The sequence below is a fragment of the Pimephales promelas genome, chromosome 4 (assembly GCF_988280905.1).
Source record: "Pimephales promelas chromosome 4, fPimPro1.hap1.1, whole genome shotgun sequence".
NCBI lineage: Eukaryota > Metazoa > Chordata > Actinopteri > Cypriniformes > Leuciscidae > Pimephales > Pimephales promelas.
Genome location: NC_142772.1, coordinates 21,553,614 through 21,573,064, shown reverse-complemented (window position 1 = coordinate 21,573,064; position 19,451 = coordinate 21,553,614). Strand labels below are relative to the sequence as shown.

At 38.8% G+C, this 19,451-nt stretch overlaps 1 protein-coding gene across 1 annotated transcript in view; it reads right to left on the bottom strand.

The window, feature by feature from the left end:
* The window catches only part of arb2a (ARB2 cotranscriptional regulator A), a 204,520-nt gene that overhangs the window by 105,166 nt on the left and 79,903 nt on the right, over window positions 1-19,451 (bottom strand). The window contains exon 7 of the mRNA XM_039661736.2: window positions 18,162-18,377. Coding sequence (XP_039517670.1) covers window positions 18,162-18,377 — 216 coding nt within the window. The remainder of the gene's footprint in view (window positions 1-18,161; window positions 18,378-19,451) is intronic.

Here is a 19,451-nt window from a genome sequence, read left to right as displayed (position 1 = left end):
TTTATCCTGAGCGATTCAAAATTTACCTCAGAATGTCAGTGGGACAGTTCGATGCTTTGCTAGCGATTCTGGAGCCACATATTAAAAACAAGACCACCAATTTCCGTGAACCAATCGATTCTGAACGGAGACTGGCAGTGTGTCTGAAATGGACCAGGTATGGACACACACACACGGACAAACACACACCCGCACGCGGCCCGTTGGAAGCGCTGGGCAGACAGAACAGCTAGGCTGTTATTGTGTATTGTGCCCAAATAATACATTAGTTATTGAATAGGCTGCTCAATCACACCTTATTCGATCCTAAATTTCAATCTGATTGAAAGGGGAGATTTATTAATTTCATAATCCAATATAGAGAAGAGAACATAAACACTTGATCAAATTGAAAACCGAAACTGAAAGCACGGCGCATATGTGCAATGATTTGAGGACGAGCTCCCCCCGGCCCTGAATTGTCAAAAGACCTCTCAAAATGCTGGCTCTGGATGCGAAAAACGCAGAAAATCGAACCCGATCCGATTAATTTTATGACGGACGAAAGTTTCGGAGGCGGTGTGCAAGCGTGACTGACATAACGTGAGGTCAATTTTTTTTTTTAACGTGCGAAAATTTCGGATGCGAATTTCGGACTCGGTGTGCAATGGCCTTTAGTGAGAAAAGGCTTTTTCCTAGCATGCCTCCCAAACATCTTGTTGGCATGTAGAGAGCGTCTGATGGTTGTTTTGGAGATTTTGTGACCCAAAGATGCCACTATTTGATGCAATTCTGTGACAGTGAGCTTAGGACTTTTTTTTACTTTTCTTAGCATCCTCCTCACAGTGCGTTGTGGTAAGATAAACTTGGGACCTCTTTCAGCCTTGTTTGTCACTGTTCCAGTTGTTTTAAACTTCTTAATGATTCCTCTAACTTTAGATACGGGCAAGATAAGGTGAGTGGCTATTTTCTTGTAGCCATTGCCTGACTTATAAAGGTCAACACACATCTGCCTTACTTGAATGGTGTGTTCTCTTGTCTTTGCCATGTTGACAAATGGGTAAGAGAATTAGGCCTCTGTGTCATGTCATATTTATACCCCAGGGAAATAGGAAGTCATGAATTACTAATTAAAAGTTCCTAGATATCCTGACCAACATTAGCAACTACAGAAAATATATATTTTTTTAAAATCAATTACATTTTTCAGCGGAATTGTTAGGGGTGCCAATAATTGTGGGACACATGATTTGAAGTTTTTATTTTTCTAAATTTTTACATTTTTTTTTAACCAAAGTAATGTACTTAAATAAAAGGTTGGGTTTTTCTCTTTGTTTGCATTTGGTTTCTATGTTGTTTAAAAAAAAGGGAGAATTTTTAAAAGTCCTCGACCACATCTTAAACAGGGGTGCCAATAATTGTGGAGGGCACTGTATATATATACGCACACACACACATACAATATGCATGTATATGTTTAAGAAATATTTGCATGTGTGTGTGTGTGTATATATATATATATATATATATATATAATTTATAATTGATATTATATACAAATATTAAACATTTTGTTTGTAAATAACATTTTTTTTCTTAAATTTATACATGCATGTGTGTGTATTTATATATACACAACACAATTATACACAGTACACACACATATTATGTAAACACAAACTTGTATTTTGGATTTTGGATGCCCCAGCATTATTCACAACGTTTATTTTTAAAGATGTAGTGGGGGGGGGGGGAATTATATATATTAGTATATATATATATATATATATATATATATATATATATATATATATATATACACTATATACTATATAATATATATTATATATATATATATATATATATATATATATATATATATATATATTCTGACCAAATCTATAATTTTAAAAATAGTAGTATGATAGTTATGATAGCAAACACTACTCATACTCTTTTCACAATCTGACATTGATCAAATCAAGTACTGGATATAAATTACAACTGCAATTTCAGGTTGCTATAGATTAATGTGCATCTCAGAAGGTTATTTTATGGTAAAGCAAACAGAAAAATGACCGTTTGGTTGTTCTGTGCGTGTATAAGTGTGTGTGTGTGTGTGTGAGTGTGTTTCAAAAAATGAAATCGCCACTGTTGCACTAGGGTGATGCCACATAAAACCAGGTAACATCCCCCTCCCCTTATCAACCCAACACAGAGTCTGACACCTGGACCACACACATACGCAAGCACACATAGACCACCGCCTCCCTCCAACCCTTCCCCTATGATTGACTACCTCCACTGATAGAGCCCACACTTATCTAAACAGCATTTGCATATTTGTGTAATTATTTCCTAGGGTTAATTAGCTCCTGCGAAACAATATGCCCATAGAGACCTCTCTCTTTCTCTCTTGCTGTCAGCCTTCATCTCGTCCATGCATGTGCAAGACCTAGAAGACTCCCAGAGTGAGCTGACCAGTTGCTCATGTCTATGAATGTATGCATGGACATTAACTATTAACTTTTAAAAATAAGCGTGTACTTTCTGCATTGCTAACATCAACAAATACAATTGCAAAAATAATGACAAGTTCTCATCTCGTCTCCCATTGGGTTGATAAACTGAAAGCCAAATGAATGCCTTACTTATAAAGCTTTTAATGCTGTTTATATGTCTATGTGGTGTTTTAAGACAAACCATGTGTAAAATCATAAGTAAGCACGATTGCTGAGTATTTTCTCCTTAAAACCGCAGTGAACCAAAGACAGTCTTGCTGGTGTTTCTGACATCACAAACTACCTTGTAACCAATAACGTTAACGAGTGATCGAAAACGAGTGGATCTCTGAGCTGGTGTGAGTGAATGGAGGTGGGGGTAATTTGCATATTCATAGAACAGCGGCAAGGTTGTGGAATTACATTCAAGCTATTTTAAATATGTAATTTTGGTGATCAAAGGGCAGTTTTAAGGGATTTTGTTGACTACAAACAATGGATACGAGGGAAAATACATTAAAGGAGTACAGTGTATAAAGGAAATAATTGTGGTTTATTAATCTATTGATTAATTGATCGTAATGTAATTGGTTACCCTTCATTCTCATTTCTTTAATTCATTTATTTAGCTTTTTCAATCAACTTAAAGGGATAGTTCACCCAAACATGAAAACGATGTCATTAATTACTCAGCCTTTTTAGTTTTACAATCTCTAAACTTTTTGAAACGTCAAAGTTATAGTTGTGTAGCTGAATATGGAGGGACATAAAGCACTCAGATTTCATCCAAAATATCTTCATCCAAAATAAGTCTTACAGGTTTGGAACAACATGAGGGTGAGTAATTATTGACCTAATTTTCATTTTTGGGTGAACTAACCCTTTAAATTATGCAGTCCTATGGTGTGACTACTGATTAATAAAAAAATACAAATTTCAAGTAGTGTCTCAATTAGTATAATAAATATTTTATGCAAAAAAACAAACAAACAAAAAAAAAAAAAAAACAATCACACTGTAGGACACTCTGTTACAGTGCACGACTTTTTAAGCTGTTAAACTCTTTTAACACATTGTTTCCAACAGCCGCCTTCGTGTTAGTTTCCAGACAAATACATAAACCGTTTTATGTCTATTTAAAGCAGAAAATCTCTCTTTCTATTATGCAGAGGCATCACAGTTCAAGACTGAGAAAATGAACATGGAAGGAGATCCGCATAAACATTCAGTGTTTTCACTGGCTGTTTGGAAAAGCACCCTATAGTACTGTACTTATAAATAGTACGTATACAGTGCATTGTATGCAATTTTCCACATGCAAACAATATCCAGAAGACTTACTACAGTGCCAAAACGTATTTGCTCCCACAATGCAATGAGTTCATTTGGACCTCCTACTTCCATTGTGGTGAATTAAAAAAGGTAATTATTATTGATAATAAATATTTATATTACTGTTTAAATTTTTGGATTGTACTTTGACCATTTTAAATGAATTCAAATTTATGTTATTCAAGCAAACCATTTGTTACATTTGTTATACAAAAAAAACAAACATTTTTATACAAAAAATAAAAATAAAATGTTATATATATATATATATATATATATATATATATATATATATATATATATATATATATATATGGGTTTTTTTTGTATATCTCATGTTACTTTAAATTGCTTAAAATAATGTTGATCCACTTAAACATGATTAGATTCATTTTTTATATATTTAAAAAAAAATCCTGTTTGTGTATCTATTCACATGGGCTACAGTTTCCTCAAAAGGTTTGAGAAACGCTGTTGAAAGCAGATCAGACTGAGCACCAAAACACACTTGTAGCCAATCAGCAGTAGGGGCCATATGAGAGACTGGAGCAGGATGGAGATTTGAAGAAAGACTGTAGAAAGAGAGATGGCTGAGAGACATTACAAAAGAGAAAAGTTCAGAGGACTATCCATGAAAAAAAAAAGTTATGATCAGGGAAGAGCTTGAGGACCCACATTAATAGCACTGGAGAGACCTAAGTGGGAAGGCTTAGTTACGTTGTTTCTGTTCCATACGTAAGTAACATTAGCTTTGCTAAGTTTTACAGAACCGAGATATGCTGTTGTTGTAATTTTAGATATAGAAACAGGACATTACAGATCATAACAAATCATTGTTTGTCTGGAGCTGCCGTGCTGCTGGCGAATAACAACAAACTCTTGCTGGTATCAATTGTTGTATTCTGCATATTCATTTTTGATTAACCCTCTGGGGTCTAAGGTGTTTTTGGAGTACTTGAGATGTTTTGACATGCCCTGACATTTGTGGGTTTTTTTTCAGTTGCTTATAAACAAACTAATGTTTACTAATGTACTGTAGGAGCGAGAGTGAATGAACACACAGATGCGATGTACATCTGTAAACAACATCACATCTGTGCCATTCATACATTCATGTCTGTGCCATTTATTCATTCACACACAGACACGAAATTCATATTTAAAGGACAATTTCACCCATTTCAACATTAATCTTTATTGAAAGTGGATCATATACGTAAAATAATTTTTGAATTTGGCGCCCTCTTGACCGAGAAAAGACACACAAAAAAATAACTGAAGGGCGCATTTGTATGTAAGACAACAACTCCCACGTCTACAAGGCTAACGTTAGCTGTCACCAGAGTTTGAAATTCATTTCACACAAAATTTCTAGTTAGTTGGCTGTGGCGAGCAGGAAGAGGGCGACTATGCGAGGGATGTGAGAGGAAGGCGCGAGGCCGGTGGCGTGAGTGATAATGAAAGGCACCAGTGAGATGCGCACCGGTCTCGTATCTCTCACGAAGGAGCGGAAGCATAAAATGAGGAGCGACGACGGCAGATCGAGAGAGAAACAGGCCTGATTTTATGTTGTATTTTGTTTCTGTTGTGTGTTGGACAGCAAATCTCAATGAGGGGCTGCTGGCTTATACTTTCGTTTTGTATTTGTTCCTTTTACTATTAAAATACAAGAATACAAGTATTAGGTTCTTTTTTTCCTAAAAACAAGTATTAAGTTTTTTTTTTTTAAGCACTGACCACAAATTTTTGAGCAAGAATGTACGCATTTTCATATCATCTTTAGTATCCAGTTAAAATACTTGCTACAATAAGTAAAAAGTTCTGCATGTGGCTTTAAAAAAAATAAAAAAAATAAAAAATCAACAGTATCACCAAAATCCAGAATGTCAGAATCAGGGCCAAAAAATATAACACTTTAGTGTACGGTCCAATTCCCACTAATAACTACTGTAGTTGCTTGTTAGTAGGATGCATATTACTAGGATAATGGCTATTAATACAGTACCTTTTTTTTTTTTTTTTTTGCATGAACATATTCTACATCCCTTAATCCTAGCCAATACCTAATAACTATTAATGAATAGTATTAGTTAGTTAATTGTGAGAATTGGACCCTAATCTAAAGGGTGACTCACTATTACCAAATACCACATTACCAAAACTGCAGTTGTCACAATACTAACACCAGGGGCGTAGCCAGAATTTTATTTTTGGGGGGTCCCGTCTTTAAATGAGGGGGCAACATTATTTATATATATATATCAAGTTGATCTTTCCGTGATTTTTAAAAAAAAGTGTAATATTGTACTTTGAGTTTGAGCGCCTGCCATTGTCACGGCATATTAACTCTCACGCAAAGATGAAGATGACAGCGTACGTTACGCGCAACACGTTATGTAAACAAATCAAGTTTGAAAATAAGCCGCATTTTACCGCGCAGCATTTTGATTGGTCAATCTATCAATCCTAATAAAACAACTTTTTTTTTTTTTTAAGCAATCAGAAATCTGAGGGGACCGGACATGTAAATGAGGGGGCCTAGGCCCACCCAGGCCCCCTCGTGGCTACGCCACTGACTAACACTAGTGATTTTTTTTATTATTATTCTCGATTCACATTTTAATCTTGCAAGAAGTCATATGTAAATACAAATATTTCCAAATTAATGTAAGGTAGTCTTTCAAGTATTACCAAACAAAACAAAACAAAACACAGCTTGATGAAAGACCATGAAAAGAAGAGTCCAAGACCATGTTTTCATTGGACTCAGACTCAACCCTCTTCTGGTCTTGACTCAAATGAGCTGGTCTCAAATACTGTCCATCACTGCTAGCTACAAATTGCCATCCAAAAAAAATCCCATCCAAACAGTAAGAATTAACCGTACTAAATGTTTCTAGAAACACTGGGCAAACACAGTCTTCTCAGCTCACTTCAATGACCAGCGGTACCTCTTCAGCAGGGCACAAGATTATTTTAATTTAGTTAAACGATTAAGCGTTAAACAATCCAAGGAGGCAATTGCGTGTTTTGTATTATCACTGGAGCTATTAGAATGTGGACCTACTTTCCAGGTGTTTGCCGAGATTCACATTAAGTGCCTCAAACGTCCGTTAGCCTGTCGCTAGCTCCACATGGTTTGCGTTTACAGAGACTGCGGACTGATAGTAAGAAATAGGAGTCTGGGAAAGCCGATAATGCTGAGGGATTTTAGAGTTGGCAGTGTGAGTGCTGGGTTTGTATACTCGGATAAGGCTGAGACTGGGTTTCATGGCGGCGCGTGGACTTCCTGATAGCGCCGCTAGCGTGTATGGAACACTAGACGTCTTGGGCTGGCAAAACGAGTACTGGCACTCACTTCCTGCAGATTTTTCGTCCACACCTGGCCAGTTCCAGACAAGGTGCTCCTTCAGAAAGAGTGTGACCGTGGCGAGAGCCCTCATATCTAGCGGAGGGGAAAGGAGGGAGAGAACATGAACCAAGGAGATGACTTGAAAATCACAAGTAATTAACGACTAGAAAGCCCGCCGAAAGCCAGTAAGATGACAAACGAGGCCAATGGGGAAGATGTGGAAAGAATATCAACATGCTTAGGGAAAACAGGAAATTAAAAAAGGCATTGGGGGGGTTAGAGACCCCCTAAGAGGGCTCTTAAATAAAGGAGGTGGAGGTATGGTGCTGATAAACAGGAGAATGTACTGTCACAGCGCTGTGACCTTGTTAGCATGGAGCTAATCTCGACAAAATTTGCTAGTGCATTGTTTCAAATCAATATCTCATTAACAAACTACAAAGGCCTAGGCAAAAGACAGCTCGTGGCTGCATGTGGGCAGAAAGGTCATCTCTGTGACATCTCAACCTGTCTCACTCAAAGCCTGTGATTGTCAGATTAAATTACTGCCTTGCTTTAATTGATGTTAGGGGAAGAAGGCACAGACAGTGGTTTGTGTGTCGTTTGGTGGTGAAGGCCTGCTGTGAAGGCCCTTGGTCTGGCTTCTGACAGCAGATTGGATGTGTTTCTTGGTTGACCTAACGGGAAGATTGGGAGCAGACATCTGAGCGGAGATACAGCGGGATTCACCCTGAGAGCGGTTACAATGCACAGCTTCAGAGAGAGGAGATCTCAGACAGTGGCAAGGGTTGACAAGCAGTTCATATGCAAAAATAACAATAGGACAAAACTCACATACAGGCATACAGAGAGCGCTGCATCATATACACAATTCAAATTCTCTCGTTTCTCTCTATCTCTCTCTCTCTCTCTCTCTCTCTCTCTCTCTCTCTCTCTCTCTCTCTCTCTCTCTCTCTCTCTCTCTCTCTCTCTATATATATATATATATCTTCTTTGCCAATAGTAGTTGTTTTTTTCTAGGTTTCATAATATTTAAAATCACTCTGTAATTTTAAAAGATAAACAGAGGTCTATGTGAATCATGTTACCAGGTTGCAAAACTAACTCCCTTGAAGTGCCAAATGTGAGTAAGAATTGGCTTTGCTGAGTAAATAAAACATAGTGACTGCAAGTACTGTAGGAGCATATTACGGTTTAAAACAAATTGTATGATTTCAGTTAATCAAAAAAAAAAATCGAATACAGCAAAATGCCTACAACTAAAGAAAACAACTGTCACAATCTGGGCGCATCGTCTTACTGAAACATTTACCATTCAAAGTATATAGTTAAGATTACTAGGATGCTTTATTTATGTATGTACTTATACTCCATATTTGACGACATTAAGCCACAAAAACGAACACATTAGTATTTATTTGTGCATGTATGTATGTATGTTTATATATACACACACTTGTGCTAACAGATGCCCCAGCTCAGAGGAGCTCAAAATAAATAAATAAACTCACGAATACAACAGACAAACCTCGTAAAGAACCTCGTAACCTGTGATTCTGACCTCTGCTTCGCCCATATCACCAGTTCAGAAGTTTAATTAAGGCACGTCCGGTCACCACGCTTGTCTTGGCAATGTGGGTTATGTGGAAGGTCTTTAAGGCCAAAGTTCACATACACACAGTGGACCTCCAGAAGTGTCCCTGAACTACGGGAACACTGACTGAGGCTGATACAACCCGAGCCAGAATACAAGTCTCTTGACATCTCCGAATCGGCGGGGCCATATCTAATAGACATGTAGGTTAGGGATGTACGAGCCAGGCATTGGGAAACAGTACATCTTCAAAACACGGATTCCTCTCGTCCCCGGGGGAACAGGAGAGAGAAGACGAGGGATAAATAATGGATGTCGTTTCTGTGGAGACGAAGGACGCAGTAGAGTACACAAAGTAGGAACACCAGCAGTAACCCCTTGAACCGATGCTCATGTCCCATCAATGCCCCATCGGTGACACCTTTATATGATTCTGGAGCACCTTTTAGACAACACAATATGCTCTCATTCATAATCACATGCAATATGTTGGTGAAGCATTACAACATATAGTTTGTTCAAACTATTTACTGTGGAAAGTTAGAGGGGTATTTCTTTTGCATACTAGTAAAGGATGTAGTTGATCACAAAAAAAAAAAAAGAAAAACGTGTTCAAATCACAGTGTAGTTGGGTCATCTATAGCCGTTCCGTGACCGTGGAGAGCGAAGGTTCGTTTCTCAGTGGATTTGAACTACTGGATTTTTTTACTACGCATGCACAAGGGTTCTCGTCTCCACTGTCGCAATCAAATGTGCGCGTGCATCAGTGGAACCAGACGATAGGCTTAAATGTTTCTCGGCTTGATTGTTAAAAGCAAACGATTGGCTTTCCAGCGGGAGGGGTGGGACATGTGCATACAACCGCCATCTTTGGGGTTACAGGTTTTCCCAATCAGTGATGCGCGGGTTGATCCGAAATGAGCGGGTGCCTGCGGTCACCCGCGGTTACGGGTCATCCAAAAATGTTTTTAATGATATTCGGGTCGCGGTCGGTCGGGTCGTTTGAAAAAAGATGCCAATTAAACATTTGTATTAATATAGTACTAGATAAAATTTTTGATGAAATATACAGCTCTACACATTATTGGCTGAATAACACGAAGATAACACACAAGCTCAGTCTAAACAGTTCTCGGTTCTGTACTGGTGATTCGAGAACTCGTCCCTGTGCGTTCGATAGTACGCAGTATCAGCTGCTCGTGTTCATCACTTCTCTCAACAGTGGCACCAACATGTCTCGGTTCAGTGAACTGTTGGAGTTACTGGAGTAAAATATAATTGAGGATATTGTTTTATTTCGATTCGGAGGGACTGTCAGGCATGTCTGAAAGTGAGTAACTTTAGTAACTTGTGGATCAGCACTGACGCAAGACGCGAACTGTTTCGAACGATTCAGTTCGATTTAGTGTACTGGTTCAACCGGTTCACTAAAAAGAACCGGTTCAAAAGAACGATTCGTTCACGAACCGGCCATGTCTATGATCACTACAGTCTGCAGAGAGATGGAGGCGGCAAGAGAAAAGGTGAAGACTGGGGAGTGGAAGCTGCGCAAATACAAAAATAGGAAGTAAAAGTGCGGGAGACATTTGCTGAAATAATGAAAGATGATGACCAAAGTGCTGGCTTGCCTTTGTTATGTGTAGGCCGTCTTCTTGCGATGCTGTGTTGTTACACGTCTATGGCCCAATAACGCTCCGATGACGATGAGCATTTACTACTTTAAAAAAATGCGGTCAGGAAGCGGGTCGGGTACAATATTTTTTTTACTTTTTTTTGCGGTCCGAGTTGCGGGCGGGTAGTTGAAAACGTCGGTCGGTTGCGGGTTGTTTATACATTGACCCGCGCATCACTGTTCCCAATATAGTTGTATTGAGGATTTAGGAAGTGACATGTCTCTATATAAAGTCTCTAGTGATAGTAGACACCACCACTGGTGGTACTGTAGGGTACTCAAACCTGCCTCGTCCCATCCAGGGGCACCAAGTGTAATTTTGCACCAAGTGTAAACGCAGCCTCTGAAGGCAGGTCGGAGTAACTGGTACTCTGAGCGTCAATTTAAGGCTATTGGTAGAATTTTCTGATTTACAGCGTAAGAAAAAAGAAATATCCATAATCCACTCTGGTAATGTCTTTTCATTGAATATATCAACAAATGCTAAAATAATTTTGAACCTTGTTTTTTTCAATGGTGAGTTTCATCACTTCAAAATATGTGTGCAAATTAGTGCATATTTAATTAGATATAGTCTGATTAGAATATTTAACCATAAAATTACAGAAAACTTGCAATACATTTTCTTTCTTTCATTCATGTGTGTAATCAACTGGTAAATGGTGACAAGTTAAAATTTTAACCCTATTTACCTGTAGTGGTGTCTCACCTTAAAGAGCCAATTGGTGGCCATCTTGAATTTGAAGGTCAAAAATAGGTAAAATCAATAAATCTACATCATTTATGAATTTTTTTGACCCAAATAGTCTCAGAAATCATGTATTATGTAGCGCAACAATTAACATTTTGATATTGTGGGCAAAACAATTAAAAGTTCATTTCCAGCTTGGCCGACGGCAGACATTTTGGATATCGGGCTCTCACAAAATTTCCCCACATTTTTGTGAGGGGCCACTCGGCTCATTTTTGTCTTTAAGCTTTATAGATGAAAAATCCAGCGAGAAACGAACTTTCGCTCTCTGCGGTCACGGAACGGCTATAGATGACCCAGCTAGTGGGTCTCCTTCAATAACTATGCGTGTACTATACGTGTGTACAAACACGTTAAATTCTGTCTATTTTTTATTAGAAAAAAAAGGCAATGAATGTATTAATTTAAAATGACAAACACCACTTTTCAGAAGTTTGGGGTCAATAAGACTTGCATTCAATTATATTTCAAATAAATATTTTGTTTAGCTTTCTATTCATCATAGAACACTGTTTCCACAAAAATGAAATGTTAAGCAGCACCACTGTTTTAAACACTGATAATAATAAGAAAAAGTTTTTTGAGCAGCAAATCAGAATAATATAAAGATTTCTGAAGAATCACGTGACACTGAATTCAGCTTTGCCATCACAGGAATAAATTACAAATGAAAAAATAACCCTGCAATAAGTCTCACGTTTATTATTTATCATTATACTTGAGCTGTCTGAACAGCCCATATATGGACTTCAGGCATGTGCTCGTGCTGATGAGAATTCATCAAAAGTGAAAAAAAAAAAAGAAAAAAATGTAAAAAGAAAATTGGTACACTATAATTCATGGAGATCTTTAATCATGAAATATAAGCAGAACAAATTTCTGTGTAAACTGCACGTAAAACTGTTGCATGCTTGGATGTGTGAATGATTTACAGTTGTGAATGCTCGCGTTTCATGAACAAGGTCTAATGTGTTATGCTGGATTACGTCAACCCAGAACATTTCAATCATAACTATAAAGGCCATCCTTTTATTTCCCAGCATTACATTCCAGCTAACAGATCCAACACTTAAATGTTACTGCCTTCGAAATCATTTCACGGTAAATGCGACAAGAGGCAGAACTTGTGTGTTGGGAAACAATGTAAAGCAGAGGCCTGGTGTCAATGGATGTTTTATTTTTTTGCGTGTTAGGTCATAGCGTACATGGTGTATGAAAGCGATGGCGTTCTCGAGCGTTCAATAAACTCATGCCATCTCCACAAGGATCTGACACTTAAAGTTCTGCAGGCACTTAAGAAAAGAATAAACGGAGAGATGGAAAGAGCAAAAAATGAAAAGAAAAACACCTCCCACAAGCTGCTGCGTCTGAATGTTTGACGAAGTGCTCTTCCTTTCTCTCGAGCCCAGAACGTTTTACAAAAAAAAGCAACAATAAGAAATGTGAGAGAGGGAAAAAAAAGTGTTAGGAGAAGGATTCTAGTCATTTACAAAAATAAGTGGTGCTTTAGAGAAAGGCTGAGCGCACTGGGCTTTTTGTCCACTTGCTCTTTTCCCCTTGGGGCTGGGGCCCTAAGCCGGGACCGCTCAGGCCTGAATGAAATCTTTGGAAGCTTCTTAAGCTCTGAATGTGGGTTTTGTTCTTGCTATTCCTCCGCTTGGCTGACAGAAAATAGGTAACTGGATTAGGCCTCAAATTCAGAGTAAAGTGAACTCCCAAAAAAACTTTGTATGCCACCCCCACTATTTCAGCCCCCCCTGGTTCTCATGTCCACCCCTCTTCTTCGGCGTCAGCAGACATGGGCCGCTGAGGCTGTGATCTGTAAGATTGAGGGGAGATTAGGCAGGGCTGGGGGCTCGCAACCCGAGGGGTGCTAAAAAGTAAGAGTGCTAAAGGCAGTTAAGGGCTCCTTAATGGGGGTAAGGAAGTGTATTAATCAACTCAGCGCTACCAAAGCCTGGAGCTGCAGGCCCCGGCCAGAGCGACGTGCAGGTGGTCTAGTGCTCTACGGGGAGTCAAGGAGGGGAGGAGAGGAGGTTCAGTCGCGTACAATGCCACTATAAAAGATTAAAAACTTTAGGAGAATGGGACTCGCTGTGACCCGCCTCCTACTCTAGGGCCTGAGAGGATGGGTGGAGAGGAGGAGAAAACACACACACAAATACAGACACGGACACATCAGCGCAGTTACAGATTCATCAAAAAAATGATCCGAGGAGACTCACATCGATCTATAGCACTGTAATCTGATTGGATCCAATGACACAATGTAATACCAAATAATATGTACTCATTGAGGGCTTCGGTGCTAGTTATCAAATATGTAAATGTGGGTGTATGACGCTTACGTCAGTTTCGTTAGACAACGGTATCTTACTGAAAGAAATCCAATGAAAAAGTAAAAAAAAAAAAAAATCAAAACCAGGAGTACTTAAGCAAATATCAAGGATTATATTTAAATAATTTAAATAATCTACTTATTTTTTGTAATTAGTGGAGCTTTACAATAAGCTGGTAACAACAGTTAACTATGTCAGTTAACATGAATTTACAATGAGAAATAATTCTAAAGCATTTATTAATGTTAATACTAACATGTTATTATTGTTATTATAAGTTGCTAATCTGTTAATATTACCTAATGGACCCGAGTTAACATAAGTAAGTATTCAAGGAAGGTAGGATTAAGAAAGTAAGTGAGTGAGTGAGTGGATGAATGGATGGATGAGTGGATGGCTGGGTGGGTGGATGGATGGATGGATGGATGGATGGATGGATGGATGGATGGATGGGCGGATGGATGGATGGATGGATGGATGGATGGATGGGTGGGTGGATGGATGGATGGGTGGGTGGGTGGATGGATGGATGGGTGGATGGATGGGTGGATGGATGAATGAATGGGTGGGAGGGTGGATGATTGGATGAATGGATGGATGGATGAATGGATGGGTGGGTGGATGAATGGATGGGTGGGTGGATGGATGGATGGGTGGATGGATTTGCGTGGATGGATGGATGGATGGATGGATGGGTGGGTGGATGGATGGGTTGGTGGGTGGATGGATGGATGGGTGGATGAATGGATGGGTGGGTGGGAGGGTGGATGATTGGATGAATGGATGGGTGGGTGGATGAATCGATGGGTGGGTGGATGGATGGGTGGGTGGATGGATGGATGGATGGATGGGTGGATGGGTGGATGTGAGGGTGGATAGATGGGTGGGTGGGTGGATGGATGGGTGGGTGGGTGGATGGATGGGTGGGTGGGTGGATAGATGGATAGTTGGATGGGTGGGTGGGTGGGTGGATGGATGGGTGGATGGATGGATGGGTGGGTGAATGGATGGATAGGTGGGTGGGTGGATGGATGAATCGATGGGTGGGTGGGTGGATGGATGGATGGGTGGGTGGATGGATGGATGGGTGTGTGGGTGGATGGATGGGTGGGTGGGTGGGTGGATGGATGGGTGGATGAGTGGATTGACGGATTAGTGAATGGATGGATGGATGGATGTTAGTTAATGCATTAACTAATGTTAACTAATGAGAGCTTATTTTTTAATTTGTAAAATATATTAAAAATGTGTAATGTCAGTTTGTGTTGATGTACATACAATATATTTTCAAATCACTCAGAAACAACATACGTGTTTTGGAAAACATCAACTATCATTACATTTCCAGATAAACAAATTTACATGAACAAATAATCTGTTAAGCACAGTTATATTATGTTATGTTATATGTTATAATCATTATATTGTGTATATTTTCTGAAGAATTTCTATGTGGTTGCTGATGTGTTCTGAGTGGTTTATTGGCTTATTTTGTTACTAGCCCATGTGGAAAATATTCCACCACTGAGCTTTTAAATCATATTCTTGTGCCTAGAAAGGTCTTTCTTGGGTCTCCCTATGTTTAATACTTAGGGGATTTGAAAAACATTCAAACAATACAGATTATTAACAACAGTAAAAGCAATACTTGCCTTAACAAGCAACTCCAATAGTGCTTCTAAATGTTATGAAAGCCTTTCCAAAGAATCAATCTTTTTATGCGACTATAATCACTTAAGTACTACACACATAAACCCTTAACAAATATACAGGATCTCAAAGTATACAAAGAAAATAAAATCAAAGCTCTGAATCATTACATTTCAGCCACCGACAATGTGCTGCAGGATATTAGTTATAGAAAAACTAAACAAGCCAACAACACATAAACGAAAGCCTGAAATCATCTCAACAGAGCCCTTTTAATATTTTCCTGCAGTGGTTCAAAACAGAACGGCTTTTCCAACGTGCGTGCGTTTCCACTTGGCAACCGTACTTCAATGTTCCCAAACAGGAATTCACAAGCACAAATATAAGTCAGAGACACACAGTCATCATCGGCACATGTCCTTGTGCTGGAGCAGCTCGCTCTGGTTTGGAACTGCATAATGTGGCCGAGTGGAAAGCAGGCGGACGTCAGAGTTCAGACCACTGCAAGGCCGCCCAGCAGAACTGGACTATCACATACTGCTAGACTAGACTCCCGGAAGAGAGAGAGGGATGCTAAGTCTTCTCATATGAATCCCAAACTGAAATATTTATTAAGACATTGCTATGGGTTCTTCCCTTTCTCCTCTGCAGGGTAATACAGCTCCTCTTGAAGACGTACACACACCTTTTCTCTATCATTTACTCATAAACACACATTGCTGGTATGTGCGCATAAAGACGTCAGCTCTCATAGATATTGACAGTGAGTTTTTTTCATTATACACAGCAGTCTGGAGAGCAACTTCCTCTATTCACCACACCAACTCTGATGAAACGCCTCAGAAATGGACGAGGTGTTGAAATCTCAGATTCACACTCACTGATGGCTATTTCATAGATTTTTTTTCCTCTTACTGACTGTGTGTGTTAAAAAACAACTTCATCTGGGCAACACCACAGCATTCTGTCCTCAGTGAGAATTTATTAAGGAATTTAAAAAGAGTAATTAAGAGAATTTGTTTACAAAGAGAGGGAAAGTGAGAGGTACGACGGTTTTAAAGCTGACTTCATGCTAATAGTGCAGATAATTATACCTCAACGTGCCGTGTGTGTGTGTGTGAAGGTAGCCTCTGAAGTGTGTTGACAGCTCACACACCGCTACGGAGTCAACGACAGTAAATGACAGCACAAGGAGTGTGACGATATGTGACGTGGCCGTCAAATGGTGATAAAACAAAGCACTAACTTTCGGGAGACAATTTTTCCAATTGATGCTTCCTCCTTTCATCTGGTTGCCTCATGGTTTTGCATTAGAAATGATTTATTTCTTTGATTTGTATACTCGAAAAATGTGTGTGTATATCTTCTCTGCATGCTAACAGATTGACCCAAGATGCCATGGAATTAAACGTGGATATTTTCGGATATTTCCATGTATGTTAGCTTGTATGCTAGACAGTGTTGAGAAAAGTTCACCTTCTACATGAAGTAGTTCAAAGTTCAGTTCACACATTTTAAAATGAACTAGTTCAGTTCATAGTTCAAAATATAAACTAGTTCATTTATAGTTTTTTTTTTTTTTTTTTTTTTCATATGTTGCGAGCTTTTTTTTTTAGGTTATAATTGCCACAGCCCATATTCAACCACAGACAACAATTATTTTATCGACAGGCAGTTCGAACAGAAATGTAATATTTTTCCCATCCTCACCGACTTCATCATAAAATCCGTTTAAATGATCATACGCCTCCTCACTTGCTGCTCTGTCGACAGCGGCCGCGGCGCGACACTGCTGGCTGGTGTTGCCAGATTGTGTGTTTTTTTACTACATATTAATGCCTGTTTACAGAAGGCTCAATACAAATCTGGCACCCTATTGTACAAAGTTAAACTGAGAGAGGGTGCGTTCACAGACACCAGAATGAACGCGTTCACAGTAACGTTCATCAGGCAGGCAGTAATACAGTAGACTACGCTCAGTTCACGTTCGCCCAAAATATGAACGAGTTCAATTAAGGCAAAACACTGATGCTAGAGTACCCAAAGTTGGCATGAAATGAATACTTTCTAAATGCATGTTATTGATCTCACTGTGAACAATTCATAAAACATTTTTTTTTTTACCTCGCAATTATTAAACCAACATATTCTAACTCAATGTTCCGTTAAAACCAAGACACTTGATTTTGTTGACCTATGGCAGTCTTTTCCAATCACTTAGTTCTCCTAAACCCGTCTCCTCTTTTAAACAAGGGAAACGGCCACATCTCAAAATCCAATCAACCATCCTACAATTTTTGTTTTAATCTGTTACACTTGGATGTGCATCACAGTATGGAAGGCAACATCTGTCATTCCTCAGATTTGTGATTTTAAACTTGGACAAATTCACTTCACGCAGATATTCACATATAAAAATAAAAATTATCTTCTGTCGAAATTGAACAAATATATTTATGAAGGTAGCTGATTGTACTGTAGCTACCCGTACGAGTTAGTCTTGAACGATGTGTGTTGCTGTTTTCTCGTGGTTAATATTTTTTGTAGTTTTCACGTTTTTTTATTTTTCATTTCACTGTGGTCAACTATGTTGTTTTATCATGTGCTGTATAAATGAAGTTGGATTGGATTGATTGATGACTCATCCTGCACTACACTGATTTTAGTCCAATCAGATGCTCTCTACAATGAGAATGCCCTCCCCCTAGTGGCTCATACTGTGATGTAACTTTTAGAATAAATAATAAAAGACAAGCACATTGTTAGGAATTACATCAAGGGATAAAACGGTGCTCATCAAGCGATTTCGCTGGGCTTTTAAAAACAGAGAAAGCGAGATGAAAAATCTGGATGGTTTCCAAATCCTCCACAGCCCCCTGACCGCACATGTGTGGCCCACTCACTCAACTGCCTAAACCTCCCCTCACCCTCTATTTCACCCCATATTCCTTTCCCCCTCTCCATTCCCATCATCCTCCCTCAGCCACTCACTCGAATCGGGATGCGCTCCGTCTCCCTTTCCTTCTGTGGGTTGCGATACTTCTCATAAAAGTCCTTCTTTTTCTTGCTCTCCCGCTCTTCCTTCCTCTCTCTCTTTTCAGCAGGCTCATCGGAAGCATCCGGGGACGCTTTCTTGGCTGGATCCGGAACCTTCTCCACCTCCAGAGAGTTCTCGTTGGGGTTCAGCACAATCACCCCGTAGCCCTCCTGAGAGACAAAACACATACAAATGAATAAACAAATAAACAGGCTCCAGTGCTCTTTCTGATTGTACTTGAGTTGCCAAAACAAACCGGCCCTTCATAATAAAGCAAGGTGTCCGGGGAGAGGCATGTATGCCAGCGCTGTGAGTCACGGCATTGTGTGGCGTGCAGTAGAGGAGTGAACTATTGGGAGAGGGATTAGAGCGGCTCTCAATGCGAACGGAGGTCAGTGTCGCTTTCATGTGAGCTCAAATTCAGCTTCGGCTTCAGTTAGTGTGCTGACATTCAGCTTAAAAAAAAAACAAAAAACAAGGAATACCGCTACTGAGTTGCATTTAGAAAAAATAAATTCAGCTTTCCTAATTGATTGTGGAATATACAGACTAAAATGATGAGTTCTGCTATATTTGAACTGTACAAACTTTTAGATGCATGTATAATTTAAAACCCTTCAAAATTAAGACATTAAAAACTACAGCAAAGTTAAACCGAAAACAAGCATAAACAAAATAAAATACCATAAAATACATAAAAGTAACAAATAAACATGTTTAAAGACTTTAGTACTCAATGGTATCAGTGTGTCAGTGACAGGCAGATATGAAATAGTCTGTCGCTTGTTCTACTGCATAGCTCTAAGTAAATGCACAATAGACAGCCAAACTCCCAAATCAAAGTTTCTACCGGACGGCTCAAAGTGAATTCTGATCCCCTGCAAACGCTGAAAAAAACTTCAGTGACAATTAAAGAAACAAATAACTCAATAAATGCATAAATATTAACAATGATAATAAAATAAGTAAATAAATGTTCACAAAATATGATTTATTCTAAGTATAATTATCTAAAAACTAAACTTGTGTTTAAATGTAAATCATTTTTGCTTTACTTATCACTCATTTAATCATAAAGCAATCATATTAAAATGTATCTAATAAACACAATTTAAAGCAATGAAAAAGAAATCTTCTACATAAAATGACAAGCTCATTTATTTTCCCACCGACACAGGCGCGTCAAACTATTTGCATCAACGAGGAAACAAAAGGTGTGATTTTCAAAACGGCTAATTAAAAAT